The sequence below is a fragment of the Wyeomyia smithii genome, chromosome 2, assembly GCF_029784165.1.
Source record: "Wyeomyia smithii strain HCP4-BCI-WySm-NY-G18 chromosome 2, ASM2978416v1, whole genome shotgun sequence".
Taxonomy (NCBI): domain Eukaryota; kingdom Metazoa; phylum Arthropoda; class Insecta; order Diptera; family Culicidae; genus Wyeomyia; species Wyeomyia smithii.
This window is the reverse complement of record NC_073695.1, coordinates 269,826,815-269,849,015: the sequence shown is the minus strand read 5'-3', so window position 1 is coordinate 269,849,015 and position 22,201 is coordinate 269,826,815. Positions and strand designations below refer to the sequence as shown.

Here is a 22,201-nt window from a genome sequence, read left to right as displayed (position 1 = left end):
ACAGAGAGCGCGGTTTCAGTCATGGGAACAAATGGGGGGGGGGGGGGGGGTACTACACAAACCGTTGCACTAAGTTCCAGTGGAGACGCGTGGTGAATTGTTCGGGATCTACTTTCAGGGAGGGATTCGCCTAATAAACTCGAAAAAATAGGTTTATCAGAAACTGTACGATTTGAAAGTATCGTGTAGAATTAAAGGTGTATCGTTGCAGGTATATATGAGAGTATGTCAGTTTGATTTTACAAGTCATGTATATATCAAAACAAAATTATCGGTTGCAAATGACATACTTTTAGGCGTATTTTAGCTGATATACAAACATCTAAAAGAATGCTTTTGGATTTTTTTAAATTGCACTGCATAGCAAAAAAGTAACAACTAAAAAGGTGATTTCTATAACATTACCCCATTTGATTTCATTATTTTTTCAAGAGGAAAAAATGAAACTCTATCCAATTTAAGGGCTAAAGTGTACCATAGACTTTTAAATAGATTTTTTTCTAAAACAGCTTTGAATATTCAACAAGTTTTTTGAAGGAAGAAAATACTAAAAATATTTTGTGCTCAAAACGGTGTTATCATACTTGTAAAATATAACTGTGGACTCAGGCTTGAGACTGAGCCGACGTCGAAAACTTGAAAAAATACTACCAGAATAAGTCACGTCACTAAAAGTGTAATAAAATAAAGTGTCACGAAAGTGTAATAAAATAAAAGCGGGTGCCCATTTCCTGTGTGTGTGTTCCAACACAAACTTTACAATCACCAAACCGCTAAACGCCAATGCGAACCGCTAAAACCATTTCAAACTACCGTGAAGGTGCCATATTCTGCGCAGTTAAGACAATTTCAAAAGTTCAACCCTAGTTCGCAGATTTTTCACATGCATTCAAACAAATAATAGGTCCCACATGTTGTATGACTTTCGAAAATACAGAAAAAAAAAGTTAGACACATGTACAGCCAAAAACAACAGTATGAGAAGAAAATTTTGCATTTATGTTTGGTGCCTAATTCTGCGCACTTGCTTGAGCATGTTCCTAATTCTGCGCAGTTTTGTTCCTAATTCTGCGCAGCCAAAAAATAACATTGATTGTTTTAACAAAAATTTTTATTTAAAAGGAAAGTAATTTTAACATTTTCTGTTCAAGTTTTTCCATCATTTGAAGCCTTCGTTAATGTTTGTTTTTGGCGCTTCTCTTGTACTAACTGGGTTTTCTTTTCACGGGCTACTTTTCACTTTGCAAAACTCAGTGGTCTGAAGAGAAACGTGCGATTTATGGCCATCTATGAAAAGTAAAATGGGAAGAGCTACCTTGTATCGCAGTAGCCATGGGTGGAGAACATTTTTTAAATATTCATAAAAAATCTCATGTCACCGATACATTTTTCTCAATAGACCAACCATCCGGAGTACTATTGACGATTTCTGTCGGCAGACGGGTTCCAACGAAACTAGGTCGCCCAATCGATTCAAGGTAATGTGCCACAGATGTCTTTAACCTCTGAGAATCCACCCGAAATCCAGCTCTCGCTATTTGAATAATCCAATCGACAATCCGGCCTTCCTCTTGCGTTGTGAACGCTTCTGGCCTCCCGGAACGCGTCGCAGAGTTCAACTAAACACCAGCTGAAAACTTTGCACGAAGTGTGCTTTCGAGAATCCCATATTTCCTTGCGGCTCGGCGTATGGAAAAGCCTCTTCTTACCTTGTCCACATTCGCAAGCATTTTGTTCTTATCATATTGCATGTGCTTCCGCCTAATTTTGCCAGAATTCATCTCTGTGAAACTGCGCATAGTTAGGAACACAAAAAACCAATTTGGTGCGTAAATCTGCGTATTATTTTTTTGCACTTTTTCAGTACTATGCGCTATTTAGCGTAAGCTAATATTTCATTTTACCTAAATCATGACCAATACTAACTTTTATTACCAACTACGATGTTTGTTTAAATCGTTGCACTCGCTCTAAGAGGAAATGAACAAAACTATTTCCTGCCGTTGTCTTTTCGTTACTACGAACAAAGGTGATTGCGACGTTGATCGTATTGACTATTCGGTTTTTTTTCTTTTATTCGCATGTATTCTTGATATTATTGTGACCACTGACACAGAATCAATAATTCTATTTAAGAAAACTGAAAAATTATGCTCATAGTTACAAAAAATACAATAAAACATAAGTATAACAAAAATTGCGCAGAATTAGGAACTGCGCAGAATTAGGCACGGTAACGGTATAATGAATCAGTAAAGTCTTGCATGGAGACACATAGTCTCAGCTTACTTTGACCCAGTGGAATCCCTTGCGATGTTATTTCTGCTGTCAGTAGATATGAGTTTCCAAGGACAGCGAAATGTGAGCCACGTGACCTTATCACTGCGATGTTGACACTGACTGTCACAGAATGTGCAACAACCAATCGGGCGTGAATTTTTCGTTGTTGGTGTTTTGCGTGACTAGCGGTTTAAAGACCTGTTTGCTTTAAATATACTGACAAAACTTTTTTTGTTTTTGGTTGTTCAAAGCAAACTCCGGTGCCCGAAAAAATTATCACTGAGGAATGCCAAAATGAGAAAATTAACGGAAGGTCTCTCCCATTCATTCAACCCGCAAACAATGTGCAGAAGAATTTTGCGGCAGCACCAAATAATAAATGGTGATGAATGAGTAAATTTTTAATGCCTTCACTGAATAGTTTTTGCATAGGTTATAAGCTGGATGCTGAATTCTAAGAATGATGGTCCTTGTTTCGGGGGAGCTGAAATGCTGATGTGAGTACTTGGAACCTGATTTTTGGTGTCTTTTATTCATGGAAGATTCATGCAAGATAGTAAAGTGAATTTTATGGCCAGGCGTATAATCTTATCTAAAAACATAAAGTAAATCTTGATCTTTAATTAAAACTGTTTTTCTGGGATTATTAAAAGCATTTCCATGATAAGATTTATTGAGGTGTTATAGATAAGCTATGAGTATTTCTTACGTCTTTCTCTTTGATGGATTCCTCACCAACTCAGATATAATTGTGTGGGTGTTAAAATTGTGTCTGAATGAGTATGCTTTGCTCATTTTTCTTTCCTGTTTAAAATCAATCAAGACCAGTGGGATAAACGGGTCGATTTTTCTATTGTTTTATTTCAAAGGAAAGATAGTTTAGTTTGATCTAAAGTTTTTTTTTCAAGTTTGAAGGTTCCATGGATTTTTATGGAATATGAAAAGCAAAATTCCAGTAAAATTATATGTTTGTTGCCCATAAATGGAATTGTAATCTACTCCTATCACATTAAGTAGATGTTGATGTTAGTTTTATGTTATACGTCTTAGGATTAGCAACAATAAGTTATAATGCGCCTAGAAGTATGCAATCGCTTAGTTTCAGACATATGACACTCGAAGTAATATAGCAAAAATCTTGCACCGTTTTCTTTGTGTTCATCAAGAGAATTTAAGCTTATTTTTCGTCGAGATATTGCAAATACTCTTCTCTTCAAGGAATGAATTATTAAACACATTTTACGAACTCAACACATTTTGAAACACAATGCGTCTGAGCCGTTTCAGCCGTCAATAGGAAAATTCACTGGTATATTTGTAGACAGACAGAGCAGGTCACATAAGTATCTCTCTTAAAGCAACATGGTCGAATTATCAAATAGCCGTTCAGGAAAAATGAGTCTTGGTTTTTTAGATGTTTTCCTCGATCGATTTTTTTAAAGAATTGAGTCAAAATCAGCATAAATTTTGTGAATAACATACAATTATTAACGGAAAATGTGTTCTTCATGCTCGTATTATGATCGATACATTGAAAATTTAAAATTTGTATGTATGTGATGGAACAAGCTTTGAAACTCAGTAATATATCCAAATACAAAGTTTCGAAATTTTATTATACTTCCTAGTGCATATGAAAAGTCATGCGAAATTAAATGTGGTTGCCAGAATTGATAAAAATAGAATATTATCAAAGGGTTGCCATATTTACTGCTTTCCGCTTTGCGTATCTCTTTATAACACAGTCTATAGTTTTTTTTAAATGAAAAAAAGTATGCTGAGTTGCCCAATTAGCAATAGCTTTTGCACTCACATTTTTTTCTGTTTTTTTTTTGCAAACACAATCCGGTTTTGACATGGTTTTGTTAAAAAAAGTAATTTGGTTCTATTTAAAATTGTTTCAAATGTTGAAAAAGAAAAAGAATGGTACACTTTAAAAAAAAGGTTCCATTTTTCAACAAAAATGAATCCTAATGGGTATTGTTCCAGGCACATTTTATTATCTACATACACCAAAAAAATCTACATACACTATCCCAAAAAGTTTAGTGTCGCCTAGAGAGGGAAGATTTATTCCACTCTACTTCGTGATTCCGATAACCTAGAGAGGTCTTCAGCAAAACTGTTCTTGATGTCAAGAGCTTGTGTTCGTCGGACAGCATCATTTGAATCTCCGCTGCTAGTGTGTATATAATTTTGAATATTTTGAACATAATTTATCTCGATTTATCTCGGTGCTAGTATACATGAAGTTTTCAAAATTCTCTACTTTATGTCGTGAATTCAACCGCCTACGAAGTAGCGGTCTTCAACAAAGTTGATCAGCAGTTCAGGTTTAGTTGGGTGTATTTGGTTTCAAGTTTTATGACTAAATTTACCATAAGAACCCAGTCTTTTTTTAATTCTTCCACTGTATCTGGTGCTCTGACATGTTTCCTGAGGTTTGCCTCACTAATGCCAAAAATCTCTCAATTAGGCGTATTTCCGGGCAGCTTGGTAGATTCATGTCCTTTGGCACAAAAATGACCTCGTTGTCTTCAAACCACTTCTGAGTGGCTTTCGCATAGTGGCAGGATGCCAAATCAGGTCAAAATTTACCACATTCGCATATTGCTTGCCATACCATAGCCTTTCTCCCAAATTTACGGTAAAAATAGACGTCTGTTATTTCTCAAGGGTTTTTCTTTCCCGTATCGTGTAGAACTGTGTTCCTGGCAGAGTTTTATAGTCCACTTTTACGTAGGTCTCATTATCTATTATAACACAGGCATCATTTTTGCAAAAGACGTCGCCGTACAAGTTTCTGGCTCTCGGTTTAATCGATGCGGCATGTTTTGGGCTACTTTTCGGCATTCGTTGCTTCGTAAACCTATGTCTTCAGACCAAGTCTCTTCTTATCACGGACAACGTTCGATACTGATGTACCCAGCTTTTTCGTCACACCAAGCCACTTTTTTTGTCAATTTCCGGACGTACTGGACTACGTTATCGACCACTTCTCGATAAATCCTAGAAAGGCAGACCTATATACTTGCGGATCGCAGTACGAACGGCTTTGACGCTAACTCCTTCATCTTTCGACAACTTTCTCAGCGACAGTCCTAGCACAGTAGGCCTTTTGTGCATGATTTTTTCACGGCGTTCTGGCGGAAGTCCCCGCGTTTTGAAACCAGACCGGAAAAAAACACTCTGCACGGAGATGACCGAACTAATGTAAACAAACGTACGCAACCAATTCAAAGCACAGAGATTGGCCATTTGTGCCCATATTTTCTGGTGCGGTCTATATTTAGAAGTATTCAGCAACTCAGTGATTAAACTTTATCAGAAGAAATTGAGGCATTTCTTTCGATGAATCGATAGGATAGGGCTCTTTTTTTATTGAAAATTAAAATAATGCACTAATACACTTAAACAGAGGCAAGGCAAGAAACTCTCTGTCAAATGCCTAAAAATTGAAAAAAATGTTTATTTTTAGGTGGAATAATCACAAAATTGCAGCTTCTATAAAATGGAGAATAATACCCAATAGTGTAGCTGACCTTATTCGGCGAGCAAACCGCAAATCCAGACACTCGAATAACGGGCCAGCGGAACAACCTTCGCTGCAAACTACGCGAGGCACAAACCGGAAAAAAAATAAACTGTAAAGAAAAAAACAGTAAAACGCGCACTAAGTAAACAAAAACAACACGCGACGTGTGTGTCCTACCGTGATCGAGGCTAAACTGATTATCCCGCGATGGCATCCTCCGCTGCCGACCCAAAATAAACCGAGACGTCGGACTCAGCCTATCTAACCCTAACTATGAATTCACAAATATGACGATAAAATAACTGAACCTATTAAACGCTAGAATATCGTTCACAAGCGAAAAAACGAACGAATTCAAACAAATTTACGTGAACGATATTCAGAGCAAGTAGTGAGAACTGTCATATTTGGTACACGCTCTTGGGGGAGTGTGCAAACGAGGGTAATTTTTACTCATACTCTCTTTCGAAGCTGTACTCAAAATTAGGTAAATTTTTCAAAATACGTCAAAATACGACGAGTTTCGTTCTCATTGCTGCCACAAAACGGGAGATTTTTGCACTAAACTATTCATCAACCAAAATACTTTGCTGGAGATCGCAACTTTTTTGGAGGTGGGAATTGCGACCAAAATACGACAAATTTCGTGCTCACTTGCGCCGTAAAGCGGAAGAATTCTGCATTAAGCTGTCCATCAACCTGCAAGCCTTTACTTTCAGAACAAGTTTGCTGAAGGCAGCAACTTTATAGGTTGTCGAAAACACGAGATTTTCAACTTGGAATAACTGTCGGGAGTTACTGTACATAGCTAGGGAAAACCCGAAGGGTCTGTCCATTCCAAAAAATCCCAACCAATGCCAATAGGAATAATCTCTGTAAAAAAATCTGTCAGCCCTTTCAACACTCATACACACATGAACAGTAAACAACCAACAGTCACCACCGGAAACGCTGTCCAAAACTAAACATCAACTAATCAAGCTCTAAACCGCTCTTTTAACTGACCGTGTTCACAACGAACTTCAGTAGGCTGTAGTAGGGAAACGTCACTCCGCGCTGACCCAGTAGGCGTGGGAACAACCAAAATGTTACACGAACAAGCGACAGCCTTCTGTTGTCTGCTCTGCCAACCGTCCCTCCATCTTCAGTTTTTTTTCGTTTTTCTTCTGTATGTAGTATTTTCCCGACTGCTGAGTTGTTCCTACCAACCAAACTTTGATTTTTTTCTGTTTTCTTATCTGTTTTCAACAACATGATGATTGCTTTCGTTTGCGTAGACAAAAGTCAAACAAGTAATATGAACCAACTTAGAGCTAAGCAATCGTTTCTAGTGCGGATGTGTTTAGTTTTGTTTTCTTACTTCTACGTAATTGAAATAGTAAACAAACAAAAAATCATTTGGCGCATCTAGAAAAGTTGGATCTCATTTAGAGTGTTATTTTTCTCTAGACATAGTGCGGTAATGATGATAGAGCATCATAATTAGATAGCTAGCAGCCAAGTTGATCGAGCCAAGTTTGATCGCACATATTTTACACCCATTCAGTAATGGTTCAGTTTATCGTTGTTTTGCTCGATTTACTTTATAGAGTACCGAGTTATAGATCACCGCATTGTTGTGTGTGTCACTTTAATACCTAGCCAGTTTGTGCCATCCCAAAATCCGGAAGCCGAAAAAAAACCAACCAACAACAAAGTCAACAACCAAATGCTGAGAGTTACTACTCAAAATACCACCCTTGCCTCACACTGCCGCCGTCATCGTTGTCTGCACGCAGCCGATGGCTGCCTGCAGTCGCCACCCGAAAAGCTGCTGCATTAATCCGTGTGTCATTCATCAAAGCCTACTATATATTATGACGAAAGAGAGCCCCCACACCACATTCCCCTCTCATCAGCATCATCATCATCATCATCATCATCATCATCACATGACTTTACTTGAGTGTGTGCCTGCGCGTGTATGTGTGTGTGTGTGTGAAATTGTGTCATTACGTGTGTTCTGCCTTAGTAGCTTTTGGCAGCGCTATCGATTCATGCGCCACCCTCAACCCATCTTCTTCTTCTTCTTGTTCTTTTTCTAGTGCCCCACTCCAGTAGCAGCAGCAACAGCAGCGGTTAGCGTGCTCAATCTGACCTTCATTTAGGTCACTTCAACCACAGTTTTCCCACGATTATTCCCGTGCTACTGTATGTGCGTGTGTGTGTCAGTGTGTGTGCTTGCCAATCTGTGCTTTTCTGTGTTTCACGTGGTGCAGGCACTTCCTGCTCCTTTCAACTAGCTATCACCCAGCCACCCCCCCCCCCCCCCCCCTACACACAATGACTACTAGAGTTCACGATTCTCGGTTGGGGGATTTTACGTCAATTCATCCAGCTGATGGTCCAGTGGCCTTGCAGTTTTTAGTGCAAAAATTTGTATTTATGAGAAGAAGCAACGTTTTTTTTTTTTTTTTGTGAAAACCTAACTCAAACAAAACGTGAAAACTTGGTAGTCCATTTATGTAATATCTAAAAAGGTGAGATGCATGAGAAGGTGGTGCAGATAATAAATTTCGTAACAACTTTTTCGATTTTTTAAATATTTTTTTCTAAAAATGTGTAAAAAGCTATATCTGCCAAGTTTTTGTTGCAGAGTTTAATGTTTAAATTTGTTCGAATTTTCATACAAAGATATTAGCTATTTAAAAAAAAAAAAAACATTACACTGGAAAAAATAAAAGTTTCAAATCAGATTTTTTTCACAAATTTATTTAACTGATTTGGATATTATACTCGAGAAAATTGCATTGTAACTTCGAAAGTCAGTGTTTGGTATAACAAAATTTTTCATTCTTCATTTTGTAAAAGAATATCACACTCATTATTCTCCGACTAAAACTAGAACCGACTTTTAGAATGTTATATGGATTCTCTATGAAAAAAAATACGAGTTTTAGAAAATATATTTTTCCAAATTTGTTTTATGATAACTCGAACAATTTACAACATTTTAATTTCTGACCAAAATTTCGTAGATCGTATAATTTTTGTGTAAGCCATGTAAATAAACTGGCCGATTCTTTTGAGATTTGAGGTATGGAAAGTCGTTTTAAAAACCGAATCTGAGAGGCTGCTGCCAACGGTCAGACGGATTGGTGTGAAATCACTCAACTCTCATTGAATATTTGCATCGATTAGCATTCCGCGAATAACCACGCGATGTACAGAAGCAGAAGCACCCAACCTGTCGTAGATTTCGAGCATAATTGCAATTCCCTTCCGGGTTGTGTATGTGTCTTCTTATGGTGTGCGTGTGTAGACGTGTGTATGGATTAACCCTTAGGATTCACTTCATTGTACCAATCATAGTAGACCTTGAGAAACGCTTAGAACACTCATTAGAAGGAGTGAAGATCGCACCCACGCGGTGCTCTAGCGAGGGCCGCGGCCACAATCAATTCCGACAGCTAGCCTCCTTCGATGATTGCTATTTTTGAACCCGCTCTCTAGGGCTGTTCCATTGTGGATCAGAGCCTCCTCAGATCCACATTCACAGACCACAAAGAATCGGCATTGCGCTGCACTGCCAGCAAAAATCACAGCGCCGCCCATTTAATTGTGTTAATCGATAGACATACAGTTGAGCTAAACGCTTGCCACCTTTGCCCTCGTCCTAGCCTCCCCCGCCACCCGCTGCAGAATTCGAATGATGTTGTTTAACTGTTATTATACTATATACATATACATCTAGAGTTAACAGCCCCGTTAGCAGTTTTTTTTGTTTTGTGTTGGTTACTTATATATCTTTCTGTAATTGTTTGCATTAGACGTGTTTTCTGATTGGCGCTACCCTAGTATTCATATTTACATATACCATATTTATATATAAACGCATATAGATATACATAATAATAAGCATACTCATGTAGGCAATAAGCGTTAGTTCCCGTGTCAATTTTTTAGCGGCACGGAGCACCTGAGCTGTTTTAGTTGTTGAATAAGTAAAGCCCCAATAGCAATATAGCGGAACGGACTGAATTATTAGTAACAGGATTGCAGAAACAACAACCAAACAAAAAAAAAATCGACTTAGTACTAAACCAGCACGAACTAACACCGTAGTTGCAACAACCACTACTAAACCAATCCCCGATCGAATGCGATTTCTGTCTTAAAAAAAAAAAATTTATAACAATTCGTACCACCCCCAACATCACCACTAGAACCACCCGAAACCTGTTGTTGATTTTGTTTAGAAGCAGTCCCTATCACTTTCCTAGCTACTCTGTACTAAAGCAACTGTCATTTTGTGTCGTTTTTTTTTGTCAATGCCGACTAAGTTTTCGACCGCTCTCCTCTCCACTCACTTTGGTTTGTTTTGTTTGTTTGCTCCTGCTTTCTAGACGAAAGCCAATCTTTATACTCAAAAATTTTCAATTGGAATGATTAAATGAAAATGAAAAAAAAAAACAACAGTACACGGTTCACTAGATTTCTGTTCGGAAAGTTTAAGACAATGTTGTGTCAAAGCAAAATGAAGAAGAAAAAAAAAAACAAATACCAACAAGGAATGAATTGATGCAGTCCAAAATTCCAAAATCAACAAGAAGAAACAAAGTCCACCAATTCGAACATACCGAAATTTGAAGTTTCCTGATATTGTATTGTTGTGCAGCACTTTTGTTGTGTTTTTCTGTTACTCTTCCTCTCTATTAAATATTTATATATGCCTTGCATCTTTCTCGTATGTATGTATAAACAACCAAGCAAGCATATCTCAAATGGTGTGATTTATTTTTTTTTCGTTATGTGCCTAAAATCGAACTTTTGTTTCATAGTTTATAGACTTACTGGTATCATTTTTTGTCGTAACACAGAGTAGAAACTAACTTCTGAGCTTCGCAGTTCGCTGGTCTATCCGTTTTTTTTCGTGGAAGTGAAGGAAGAAAAAATCCACTAGACTAGAGAATGTATAAATGCGTGAAAGAAGACAGAAGAGAAAAGAAAGAAAACAAAAACCGGTTGTGAATATTTAATATTTGTGTGTTGCTCGATATTTTCTTCTTAAGTTTTTTTTTGTATGATTTGTTTAATCCTGTTGATTGCTCCTTATCAGAACGGTGATTGTTGTAAAGTTGTAAAAAAAGTCAAACTAGAAACCCTGAATGAAGTAATCTTAACTTATGTAGTTTCTGTACTAAATGATACACTATCTAACAATGTTGAGATGAGTAAAGGTTAAAGCTGTGCCAATGGTTTTGGTCGAGTGCGCGAAAGAGTGCCTTTTGTGTGCTTGTGTGCAGTGAATGTCGTCACTGCTGATGTTATCCGAAAAAAAAATGAGCAGAAATATTCAATTTTTTAGAACTATTGCTTAGACCATTTTTCTATTGAAAAATAAGTTTGCTACATGGCGACCGTGATATGAGCTGAACTGTTTTTTTTAATCAATTTCTAAAAATATTTCTCGTCCATGACTGTAACAGGTTGTACTTTCGGAATCTGTGGATTAAAGACAAACGAAAAAAAAAAATCACGGTAAATCACGGAAATATTATGGTTTATTTTAGTGACGGGCGTCGACTCTAGGCTTTCACAAGTCGCATGCATAACGAAAATTTACGTTTCGAATTTCACTTAGCTTAGAACACTTCGCTTTTATCCTACCAGGTTATTTCTATACCATAAATGTCCATACTGTAAAGTTTCCATATATCATTTACAACTGTAATCTGTTGTTTCCGATTTTAGTATGAGTTAATCATTCTCTGAAATTAGAATGCGCTGTCGATTTCTTCCATTACAATGTTTGATGTGAAAGTTTCAGGAAAAAGTGATTAAAAACTTACAGGGAGGCGTTCTTAAATTCATTTTCTTCTCTAAACAACTGGGAAAGTGAGTGTTCTACATGACGACCGCCATAGAAGTGAATTTTCCTCAATCTAGATTCTATATTCTCAGAATTCCATCATTTGTGGACGCTTTTTAGTTTGATGAATTTGTTGGAAGTTTTCATAAATTGCGTTTCCTAATCATTTTTTTTCTTGACTTTTGCCTATTGTTCTTTTTCAAAGGTTGTCTTGCAACATTATTCGGCTTCAATTTGTGTTATGAGAGGCTTCAAATTTTGTCTTCTACATCAAGTTATATTTGTATTGGAAATAGCCTTATTCATGTAATTTATCGTGTAGTATTTACTGATTGATTTAAAAAAATAACAATGCAATGCATTAAAATAAAAAATTAACCTTTTTATTTCTCGATAAACTTGATAACTTTCTTTCGACACATTGTAGAACCAACTATTCCGAGCAAGTTTGTAGAAGATCAACAAATTTTATCTCTTAATCTGACAAAGTTATAAGGTATAAAAGTAAAGCACCCCTACAAACTGTGTTTTTGCGTGATAACTCTCTTATCTTAATTTTCACATTGTTCAAGTGTTCTACAAAGTTCAAACTAAGATTACTTGTCAAATTTTTCTAGGGAAAAGTGTATCGCTATATCTTAGTTTGGATGAGTTATGTCTGTTTTTGCAATTTTCTGACACAATGTTCACGAGAGCATGTCTTGCCTTTCCACCAATATATTCAAATTCCAAAAAAGTTGTAATTTAATTTCCGAAAAACTATTATGAATTCCAGTATGATATACAAACACAATCGAAGAGAATGAATGTCCGAATAAAATGAAACTGAAAGTAGCTGTCAATGTCTGCCTTTCCTTAAGAAATGTTCCCCTGAAAATTTTGTCAGGAAATTGCAAAAACAGACATAACTTTTCCAAACTAAGAGATAACGATACACTTTTTTCTAGAAAAATGTGACAAATAATTTCTGAGCTTTGTAGAACACTTGAAAAAGGGGAAATCAAGATAAGAGAGTTATCACGCAAAAACGTATTTCAGGGGGTGCTTCACTTTTTTACCTTATAACTTTGTCAGTCTAAAAGATAGAATTTTACGATCTTCTACAAACTTGAATTAAATAGTTAGTACTACAATCCGTCGGAAGAAATATATTGAGTTTATTAAGAAACAAAAATGTTAAATATTTTATTTTAGTGAACAGCCCCCTTGAACAAAAAATTTTACCATCCAAATAAAAAACTAATAAAACTGAGAAACTCTCTAGAATACATCGAAACTCTAAAACTATGCGCTTCGCCACAAATACCGATGTCCCGCTATTTTTCATTTCGTCTCACTGCGCATTGAATATTGCAAAATATTCATCATGAAATTAAAACAAATTATCATATGTCTATAGAAAGTCTACTGTTTTGTTAATAAACTTTTCTATTCAACTTGGTATCTTTTGGTTTGGCAATTAGTACAGAAAATGGTGTCTACCAATTCAATCATATTGCTTGAAAAAAATCTCAGTTACACGCAAAACTTTTTCTTGTTACTTTAAAAGCAATAGCGCAAAATTGCCCTTTAGGTAACAAATTTGTTATTTAAAGGCAATAAAGTTCTTCCAAAGTCAAGTAACAACACATACTGTTATATATTTTGTACGTGCTACGGAAGTACGACTATAATAATGGTCGTTTCAACCACAAGCAAAATTTTCTCTGTCAAAAAATGCTCCTTTTCCATCTCCAGTCAAGAAAAATCACACACCACACCGTCGCATATGTTACTAGTTTCTTCTATCTCCAATTCATCCGGTGTGCGTGTATTAGTTCGCGCGTTGTATGCATACGGAGTAGAGAAAAAATATGACAAGAGCTGCCAAACAGCATTTTTCCCGTCATACAGTATGCAATCGTTGATGATTTCAAAGACTTCAAATGCGTCTTGAAATCACATCACGATCTGCGTTAGAGAAAAACACAAACATTTGCTTTCTTAAAAGCTATCTAAAACACACACTCATTGGTTCATGGAAACTCATTTGGACCTGTTTGAAGATACAAAACTCGTGCCCGTCTAGAACAACATTCGCAACTCCGGCAACTCTAATCACATGATATCACATATTTCCATTTCAATTAAACACTAGGCAACGAAACAGTGGTGTTTCTAATTAGACATTAGAGGTTGACGGTTGAGATTCTGATTATGTGCGAATAGAGGGGACAGAAATGAACCTGATCGTTGCATCAATACAGATGCAGCGAATGAAGTCTCGATACACATGCATTGCAGTTCTTGGTTGTATGTTCTCCGGCAGGAACACACACAAGCGTGTAGCCCTCATATATTTTGTTACTTTTTGGTTATTACACTTTGTGTCTAATGCGTGGTCATAGAACACAAAAAGTAATAAAATGTTGCATCAAAGTAACAAAATCTTCTCCGTTTCTGTTGGATGTATGAACCTAAAAATGAACTTCAACATCAATTCTGAATGTTTGTCGGTAAATCAACGTCAGTGAATCACAAAAACGTATCTGCAGGATCTAATTGAAGAAAATAATGTGAACCTTTTATTAGCATATATGCGAAGGTGTAATTTTTCACATGGCGACCGTGACATAAGTGAGGCAAAATATGTGATTGATTTTTTGTTCTGTATTACGATGAAAAAGAGTACCCTGGAATCCAAATATGAGAAGAATTCTAAAAAAATAGTTACAATTTTTTTTTTCTAATAATTCGAATTGAAATACCTTCGTTTCTTTCCAAATCATTGATTAATAATAGATAAAATACTACTCTTAGAGGCTCCAAGTAACTGTGAATGTGAACCTGGAAGTAATTATACTGGTTTATTGATACTTCCTCTTAAAATATAGTGAATAAATTCACATCTTAAAATATAAAATTACAAAAGCGGTACGTTGCCCTAAAAAAAGAAAAAAGAAAAGAGAAAACATTCTGGCAGCAGTTATACGTTTCAACTCTGCTTTCGGTTTCCTGGCAAGAGGATGCTTCAAAATTTCTACCAATACGAATGTATTTTGCCATAAGGAGCGAGAATCAAATTTCGTATTGGAAAATTTAAAGGTCACGAAACAATTATCATAACACTTTTGAGTTTTTAAACCGAGTTAATTCGACTTTGTCAAAAAACGAGTTTTTCTGGAGCGTGAAATTTAAAGTGCCATTGTAATAAACACAAATGATAGAGATCTACCCTTACAGTAAGTTTGGAAAAAATCGCTTCTGTCACGGTTGCCATGTAGAAGATTCATTTTGCAAGTCGTTTTGAGAAGAAAATGAATTTCAAAATGCCTTTCTGAAAAGCTTTTAGTAATTTTTGCATATTCTTTTCTTCATTAGACACTGGAATACAAAAAGTCAACAAAGACAGCTATCAATTTCAGAGAATAGTTATTTCTTTAATTTTTTTCAATAAACGATATCAGTTTAGAATCCAGAGCAACGGATGACGGCTTTAGATAATACATGAAAACTATACAATATAGACGAAAATTCTTTGAACAGTACAGTTACAATAACGGGCCTCATTTTGGGTGACCACGCTGAAGATTTTTTTGTCATCAAATATAAAAATTCTATCAGTTTTCTTCATTTTTCTTTGTCTGTTTCACGCTTTTTTGAAAACTTTGAACAGAAAAATGCAGGCAAAAGTGGTTGAAATCTGCGGCAAAAAGTCGGGTTTAGGTTTGCGGTTGAACAACGAAAAATATTTTATTCATACTATTCTGTGAAATTCAATCAGTTTTTGGCTTCTAACATCAATACTTAGTAAAATGCTTCATTTGCTTTGCCGAATCCTGTTCTTGGAGCCTATGTTTTTTATAGAATGAAAAACGCAGTTGATGGTAGAGATTTATTTCAACAAGAGCCAGACACATGAATTTTTTTTTTTTTGTGAAAGCAACTGAAAGGAATAAGAAATTTGAATCCAACCCGAAAATCAATCTTGTGAAACTACTCTCGAGGTTTCGTAAAAAAAATAAGCGAAACCCTGGTCGTCTTCTGCTAACGAAAGCATCAAACCAACCTCCAATGGAGACGCATGGTATCCCATCGTCCGCCAGCGTCTCCATCGAGAACAAGTCGCGGCCTGTTGGAAACATGCCTATCGCAAGATTAACGATATCAGTGATCTGCGGAATTACTCCGTGATGGTTATGACTTTCGGGTGCGCGTGTGTTTGTGTGTGTCACATGCAAACTTCGCGTTCCGTTTTTTTTTCTCACTAAATTTAATTCCAACGGAAAAATACGCCATCGCAGAGTGGGCCCGAGAGCAGGGCAATGTAATTTGATTAAACATTGTTACTTCCAGATAGTTTAATCAAAACTCGCAGCAACTTTCGCCGGTTCCGCTTGTTGTGTCACCTTTGGAAAGTTATCATCGTTGGTTCCGATGCTGTAGCGCCTTTGTGTCATACACCCCCTCTCTCGTTCTTTTCCTTTATATTGAAAGTAGGCAAATAATAACAAAAGCAAAAAAAAAAAGTACAGAAAATCAAGTCCTGATAGAATCAGCACTCAGCAGGCTGGCAGCAAAGTTACACATACACACAGCATACCATGCTATGCGTTGTGTCATCATGCATAAAGAACGAGGCAAACGGACAAAATGTAATTATGTCTTATGCAAAGTGGAGAAGCATGCGCCAGGCAAGACGTTCAACTGTCGAACTCTTCCGGCACCGTGCGTCGTCGCCAGCCAGCCTGCCGAGCGGACACCAGCCGAGAAAGTCAAGTGGAAGCATAAGATCGATTCAATGCGATTGTAGCCGGTGGGGGGGCGCCGCCGCCGTTGTTGTTATCATGTACGTACGTACAACCGGAGCCATATGCTGCTTTTTCCAGTATTTCCGTAGCCTCCTTCCATGATGATAATCTGCACGCGAGACGGGTGCGGGGGAAGTCGGGCGAAGCGCAGGCTTTTAAACGCGCGCGCGAGGTCTCAAGTGGAAAGCGCATTTTTCAAGTCGCTTGGAAATGGGATGTTTTTCTCGTGTGCTGTTGTGCTGATTGCTGCTGCCGCTGCTGACGACGGTTATACCAGGCAAAGTAGGCCCATGCGCTTCTTAATGTGGGCGCACTACGGGCCAGAATGCTTGAAATGGCCAATTCGAATGGTGTGACTTTTTACCGATAATTCGAAAGTTTTTTTTCAGTATTTATGTTTACATAAGAATGTCAAATCAATGATACTGTTTCGTTACTTTTCTGCGCTGGACTACGCATATTTTCTTTGAATTGTCATACACACTTGAAAATAATTCTCGAGCTCTGTAATGCATTACCGAGCTGTCACAGTTTAACCTCAACTTACTGAGAATTTACAAAAAAAAAAAAAACGAAACGTAAAAATGTGACTGCTCACTCTTTTAACCGAGCACTCGGTGGTGCCGTTCTCAGCAAAAAATTACCAAGATTCAGCAGTTAATTCTAAGTGTGTAGCACAAAAACTTAATTTAAATTGAAGTTTTCCAATCCGAAGATTTCTGTTTTTGCCAACGTATCGAAATAGGTTTCCTTTAAAAGATTCATTTCGACATTCGATGTTTTACTATGATGTGACTTGATGCTTCATTGTGATCATCTGATTTAGAATGAGTAATGAAATTTAATTTGGCTCTATTCACACGCAGGATCAGCCATTTGGTCATGATTAACTGCTTATTGATATGCCATACCTACCCATTCGAATAAAAGCTGCAAAATTTTCATAACGTTATTGATGTACCAATCCTACATGGTGACCGTAACTGTCGACATGAAAATCACTAATAAAATGCTATTGTGACCCATGGTTTCTTTTTTGTTTTAAAAAGAACAACAATTGTACAAAATAATCTCCTGAATTCGAGTAATTTTTTCTGAGGGCAAGAACCCTAAATCAATGTACGTTATATGAAGTTGTTGTCATTGTACTTTCCGATTATATCATTATAAATTGTCAGTTAAGATTCACCTTAATAAAGAAATGACAGACTTTACAATATAGTAAAATCCAAAGAGGAAAAACAGAAAGAAATTTCATGAAAATACATGTTCGTGTAACATTTCCGGTTGACCCCTTTTCGAACAGTTTTTTTTATATGCCTGAAGGGCGTTGGGCAAATGTGCCATTACGACTCTCTGTCTTTTGTGGTTGGCCCCGATTGCTTTACACTAATTACAAGATGCTCGAGCTCATTGATGGAGTTGAGCTAGTTAGTTGTAAGCCGTTTGGGATTGGTTCTGCATACCTGGTATGGAGTTGAGAGGTAACTTCCGAAAAAGTTGAACTTCGATGAAGCAAGAGCCTCGCAAAAGCAAAGTAGATGCGCTGCGCTTGAGCTCTAAGGTTGATGTAAGATCAGAGCGCTATTTGTGGTTTTACCCTTCTTGATAGCGTGGTCTATTTGAGCAGTCCAGTTCAGCTTCTTATCCAGAATGATTCCAATATATTTGGTCTGAGTCTGAAGCTTAGTCTTACCCATTTAAATAGTGGAGGAGTGATTGAATGCATCCTTGGCTTTGTAAAGATGACTGTTTTAGCGGGGTTAACGTTTAGTACGACTAGATAGAGTCGCATCACATTTTCTCTATACAATAAGGACTGTGTCATCCGCATAACCAATGACTTCGTAGCCTAGCTGCGATACTTTGGTTAGAAGAACGTCTATTAGCAGTGACCGTAACAGTGGAACAGTGGAGAATTCTTCTTTGAGGACAGCTCATTGTAGTCTTGTCGACTCTTTTATGTTGTAAAGCCGTGTAAATTGATGCAAAGGATGTGTTATCGACGCCTCAATATCAAGAAAAGCGCAGACCGCTGTCTCTTTATATTTCAGTGACTTCTCGATCTTTGTCACTAGACAATGCAAAGTGGTTTCAGTAGATTTACCTTGTTGGTAAGCAAAGTATATTGATGTTTACGCAAGGGTAACTCCTTTAGAAACTCGATGCGGATGTAGTTATCCGTAATTTTTTCCATCAACTTGAGGAGAGTTGAAGTCTGGGTCTCAATGTTTTAGACAATGTTTTGTCTTTTTTACCTGGCTTTGGTATAAGCACCACTTTATCGTTCCGCCAGCTGACCCGGATGTGGCCCAGAGTAAAGCTGGCCCGAAAAAGGCTGATGAATTCGGACATGATGATTCCGTCCGATTTTTTCAAAAAAATGGTAGCATGCCTTTCGGTCCTGGAGACTTCATAGGCTCAAAGAGTTTAATGCTCAGTTGATAGAAAACTTCGTGAATAGTCGACGAGTGAGCACTGCGGAGTCACGAGACGTCTTGCGTATGAATCCGAGGCTCCTTAGGTCTTCAACGTTCGACTCGGAGGTCACTGTCGAGCCAGAAAAGTGAATGTTCATAAGAACATCCAGTGTTTCTTTGGCTGTGACAGTCGTACTCCCATCTTGCTTTTTCAATTGCCCATGACCATTCGTATGACGTTTGGACATCGTTTTTTGCAGTCGCGTTGCCTCAGGCAGAGTTTTGTGCAGTTTACTCATGCAGTCGATCAATTTAACCAACAGCTTCGGAGCTTCGCAGCCGCAAGGCTACAGAGTTCGCTTTGAAAAAAACGGGTGGTCATAGGTTCGAATCTTATTAGACACAAGTCACAATTTAAAGGGACTTTTAGGCAAGGGTTAATTCTCAGGCTCCTCCACACGAAAACTTCACTCTAGACTGAAAAACTGGTATTCAAACCTCCGGAAATTTCCGGCACTCATAGCATGTTATCCGCTTTGGTAATATACTTGACGAGATGATAAGGTCGATAAAGAAGAAAAGAGAATAGTAAGTCTGAGTGAATAAGGTAACTAATATTTGTATGCCTCTGGGGTAGGAAAATGGACTCTCGCATCGAATATAATCATTCATCGCTCTGTTTCCATAATAAATTGACTGACTTTGTGGACGCGTCGTTCTCCCATCGACAAAATCGCGAAAAAAATCCAATCTCTTGAATTTTCGGGCAACAATTATTCATTAAAAAAAGTTGACTGAGAAGAGTAATTGACACGTGTAGATTTTGAAGGTCGTTCTCGCTAAGCAACAGTTACAAAACGGAAAACTCTTTCCAAAACGACGAATAATGATGATTAATTTGAGAAAAAGTCATTTTTAGGAAAGGTCACAGTCGCCATGTAAAACAAAAAAGTCCTAAATATAGATTTACAGATTTACCTTTTCACCAGAGGCTGTCTACAGCTCCTCTCCTGTGTGAAGACTTTATCAGAGTTATGCAATTTCAGTTATATTCGATTCTATAAGAAATGTGGATCTCTTGGATATGCATACTCGTTTCAGTTCCATGTTCTCTGATTGAATTTCTATAGAGTTACTCAGAATAACTCAAGTTGCCTTTAATTTCAAGACGGTAACCGAAATTCGGAAAATTGTACTATTGCATTAATTAAAAGCCTTGTTTTGAACACAGACTTTGACCAACCAGAGCAGCATTAAAAATAAATCACATCCAATATGGATATTTTCGAAATTGAGATGATATTCAAAATGCGGAAATCGATTCTAGACCTCCTTTGAAACTCAGGACGGTAACTTCCAGTTCCTGTTAAACTGTCGTAAATAACCAAATACTACTTAATATTAGTAACGTTTGCATGAAAATATGGATTTTTTCGGATGATGATGAAAAAGCTAAGACAGATAATTGAGTTCGATAAATTTCCTATGCAAGTTAATTATATTAGCATACCTGCCAAAAATTCTATGCCCTTGCGAGCGGCCTTTCGGCAGTTAAATGGAACATTCTCCAAGACGCTTCGAGTAGTGAGTCGACGCCAGATCCGGCCAGAGCACCGCGTCTTCGCCCTTATGATATTTCTTGATAAACGACGCGACTTCCGGCAGGCACTTCGTACTATTAATTTTTCCGTTTACGGCCAGGCCAGAGCAAAAGAAGAGCGAATTTGACATCCCCTTCTCGCTAAATGTTAACCACAGCAGCACCCTTTTGGAAAACTTGGTGTGCGGAATGAACTTCTGCCCGGAGCTCACTTCCTTCGTGTGAGAATTAAAATACGAAGTGCCCTGCCTGTCGTTGCCACCCAGGGTGAGATAGGTCTCGTCATCCATCCATGTCGCGATTTGCCGGGAAAATCGACTTGGTCAACTTATTTAGCCGCTGCCACTGCTTCATTTCCTGTAGCTCCGAAACCAGTGGACGGGACTATGGCTTCCTGATATGTATGTCCACGTTCGCCAGTTACTTTTTCACTGTTTGACCGGTTGCATCAACTTCCCGGCCAAACGCACGCAGCGATGTAGCTATTTTTCCCTCGGTCTTCCTCTTCAGCATCCTTTGAAGCTTCTTGTCGCTCAGGGTCGTCGGCCGTCCAGAACCGGGCTTTCTTCCGATGATCTGTTTGTTGTCCAATACTGCCAAGATGTTGTAGATGCCAGAAAGAGTGTATTCGGCGTCCACAGAGTGCCGCACGAGAACCGTTCGTACAGTTCTGAATAAAGTAAGTCCACTGTTTCCGCCATCGCGGTTAGAGGTCGCCTGATAAAGCTGTCAAATTTTGTTCTGTTGACGCATGGGTTAATATGATTGATGCTGCATGGGTAGTTTCGTCTGTGCGTGTGAAGGTTAATTCAAGAAAAATCAGATTTTTTTATCCTTTTTTTAATGCAAAAGTTACTTTTGGAATCGGAATGACACCCAGAGTTTCATGGTTGCAACTTTCGGTTTCTGGAAAACGGCATTTAATGTCCAAATATCACCTAATGTGGATATTTTCGGGATAAGAAAGATGCCCAGAGTCCAGAAATCAACTTTAGACACCTCAAATGACCGAATATCGCCCAATGTGGGCATTGCTGGACTCGAGATGATGCCCTGAGGTCAGAAATCAACTCCAGACGCAACTTTGGAATCCAAGATGGTGACTTCCAGTTGACCAGATACCATCTAATATGAGTACTTCCGGAATAGAGTTGATGCCCACTGGTTTGAAGTCAACTCAAGACGCAATTCTGAATTCCATTGTTGCAATTTTCGAGTTTTAAAAAATAGCACATAGTGACGCAATTACTGAATTTATCGCTTCGACAAATAAATTGACTAATTCCGATCGCGTGTATTTCCTGGCCCATTGCAAGAAAGACACTGTCTCATGCTTGAAGTCTTCAACTTCGTTTTCAAATTATTCAGTGACTCGTTTCTGGAGTTACTCGGAGTAACTCATGCTCGCTTGAAATTTATGATGATTTGTCCTTTAATAATAAAGTTTACGACAGTGTGTACTATCTTAGGAGTTAAATTGTCATGATAAAAAAGTAATTTTCAATTGACACTTCATGGCTGTCTCAGTAATATCAAGAAGTGTTGAGATAAACACAACTATGGACAATAAAGTTTGGTCATCATGAAATTTCCCTCAAACTTTCGAGTGACTAAAAACACATTAATTATTTTGATAGTTTTTGAATATTATTATAGCTTGGATTGCTGCAACTTTTGTTCAGCGTTCTTGGACCGTGAAGTTTAATGCAAACTCCACGCCTGCTT

At 37.7% G+C, this 22,201-nt stretch overlaps 1 protein-coding gene across 6 annotated transcripts in view; it reads left to right on the top strand.

The window, feature by feature from the left end:
* Positions 1-22,201, top strand: part of LOC129725921 (plasma membrane calcium-transporting ATPase 1) — a 64,334-nt gene that overhangs the window by 31,060 nt on the left and 11,073 nt on the right. The window contains exon 3 of one of the 6 annotated variants that reach the window (XM_055682365.1): positions 7,900-7,932. The exons of the other annotated variants lie outside the window; for them this stretch is intronic. Coding sequence (XP_055538340.1) covers positions 7,900-7,932 — 33 coding nt within the window. The remainder of the gene's footprint in view (positions 1-7,899; positions 7,933-22,201) is intronic. 6 annotated transcript variants of the gene reach the window in all.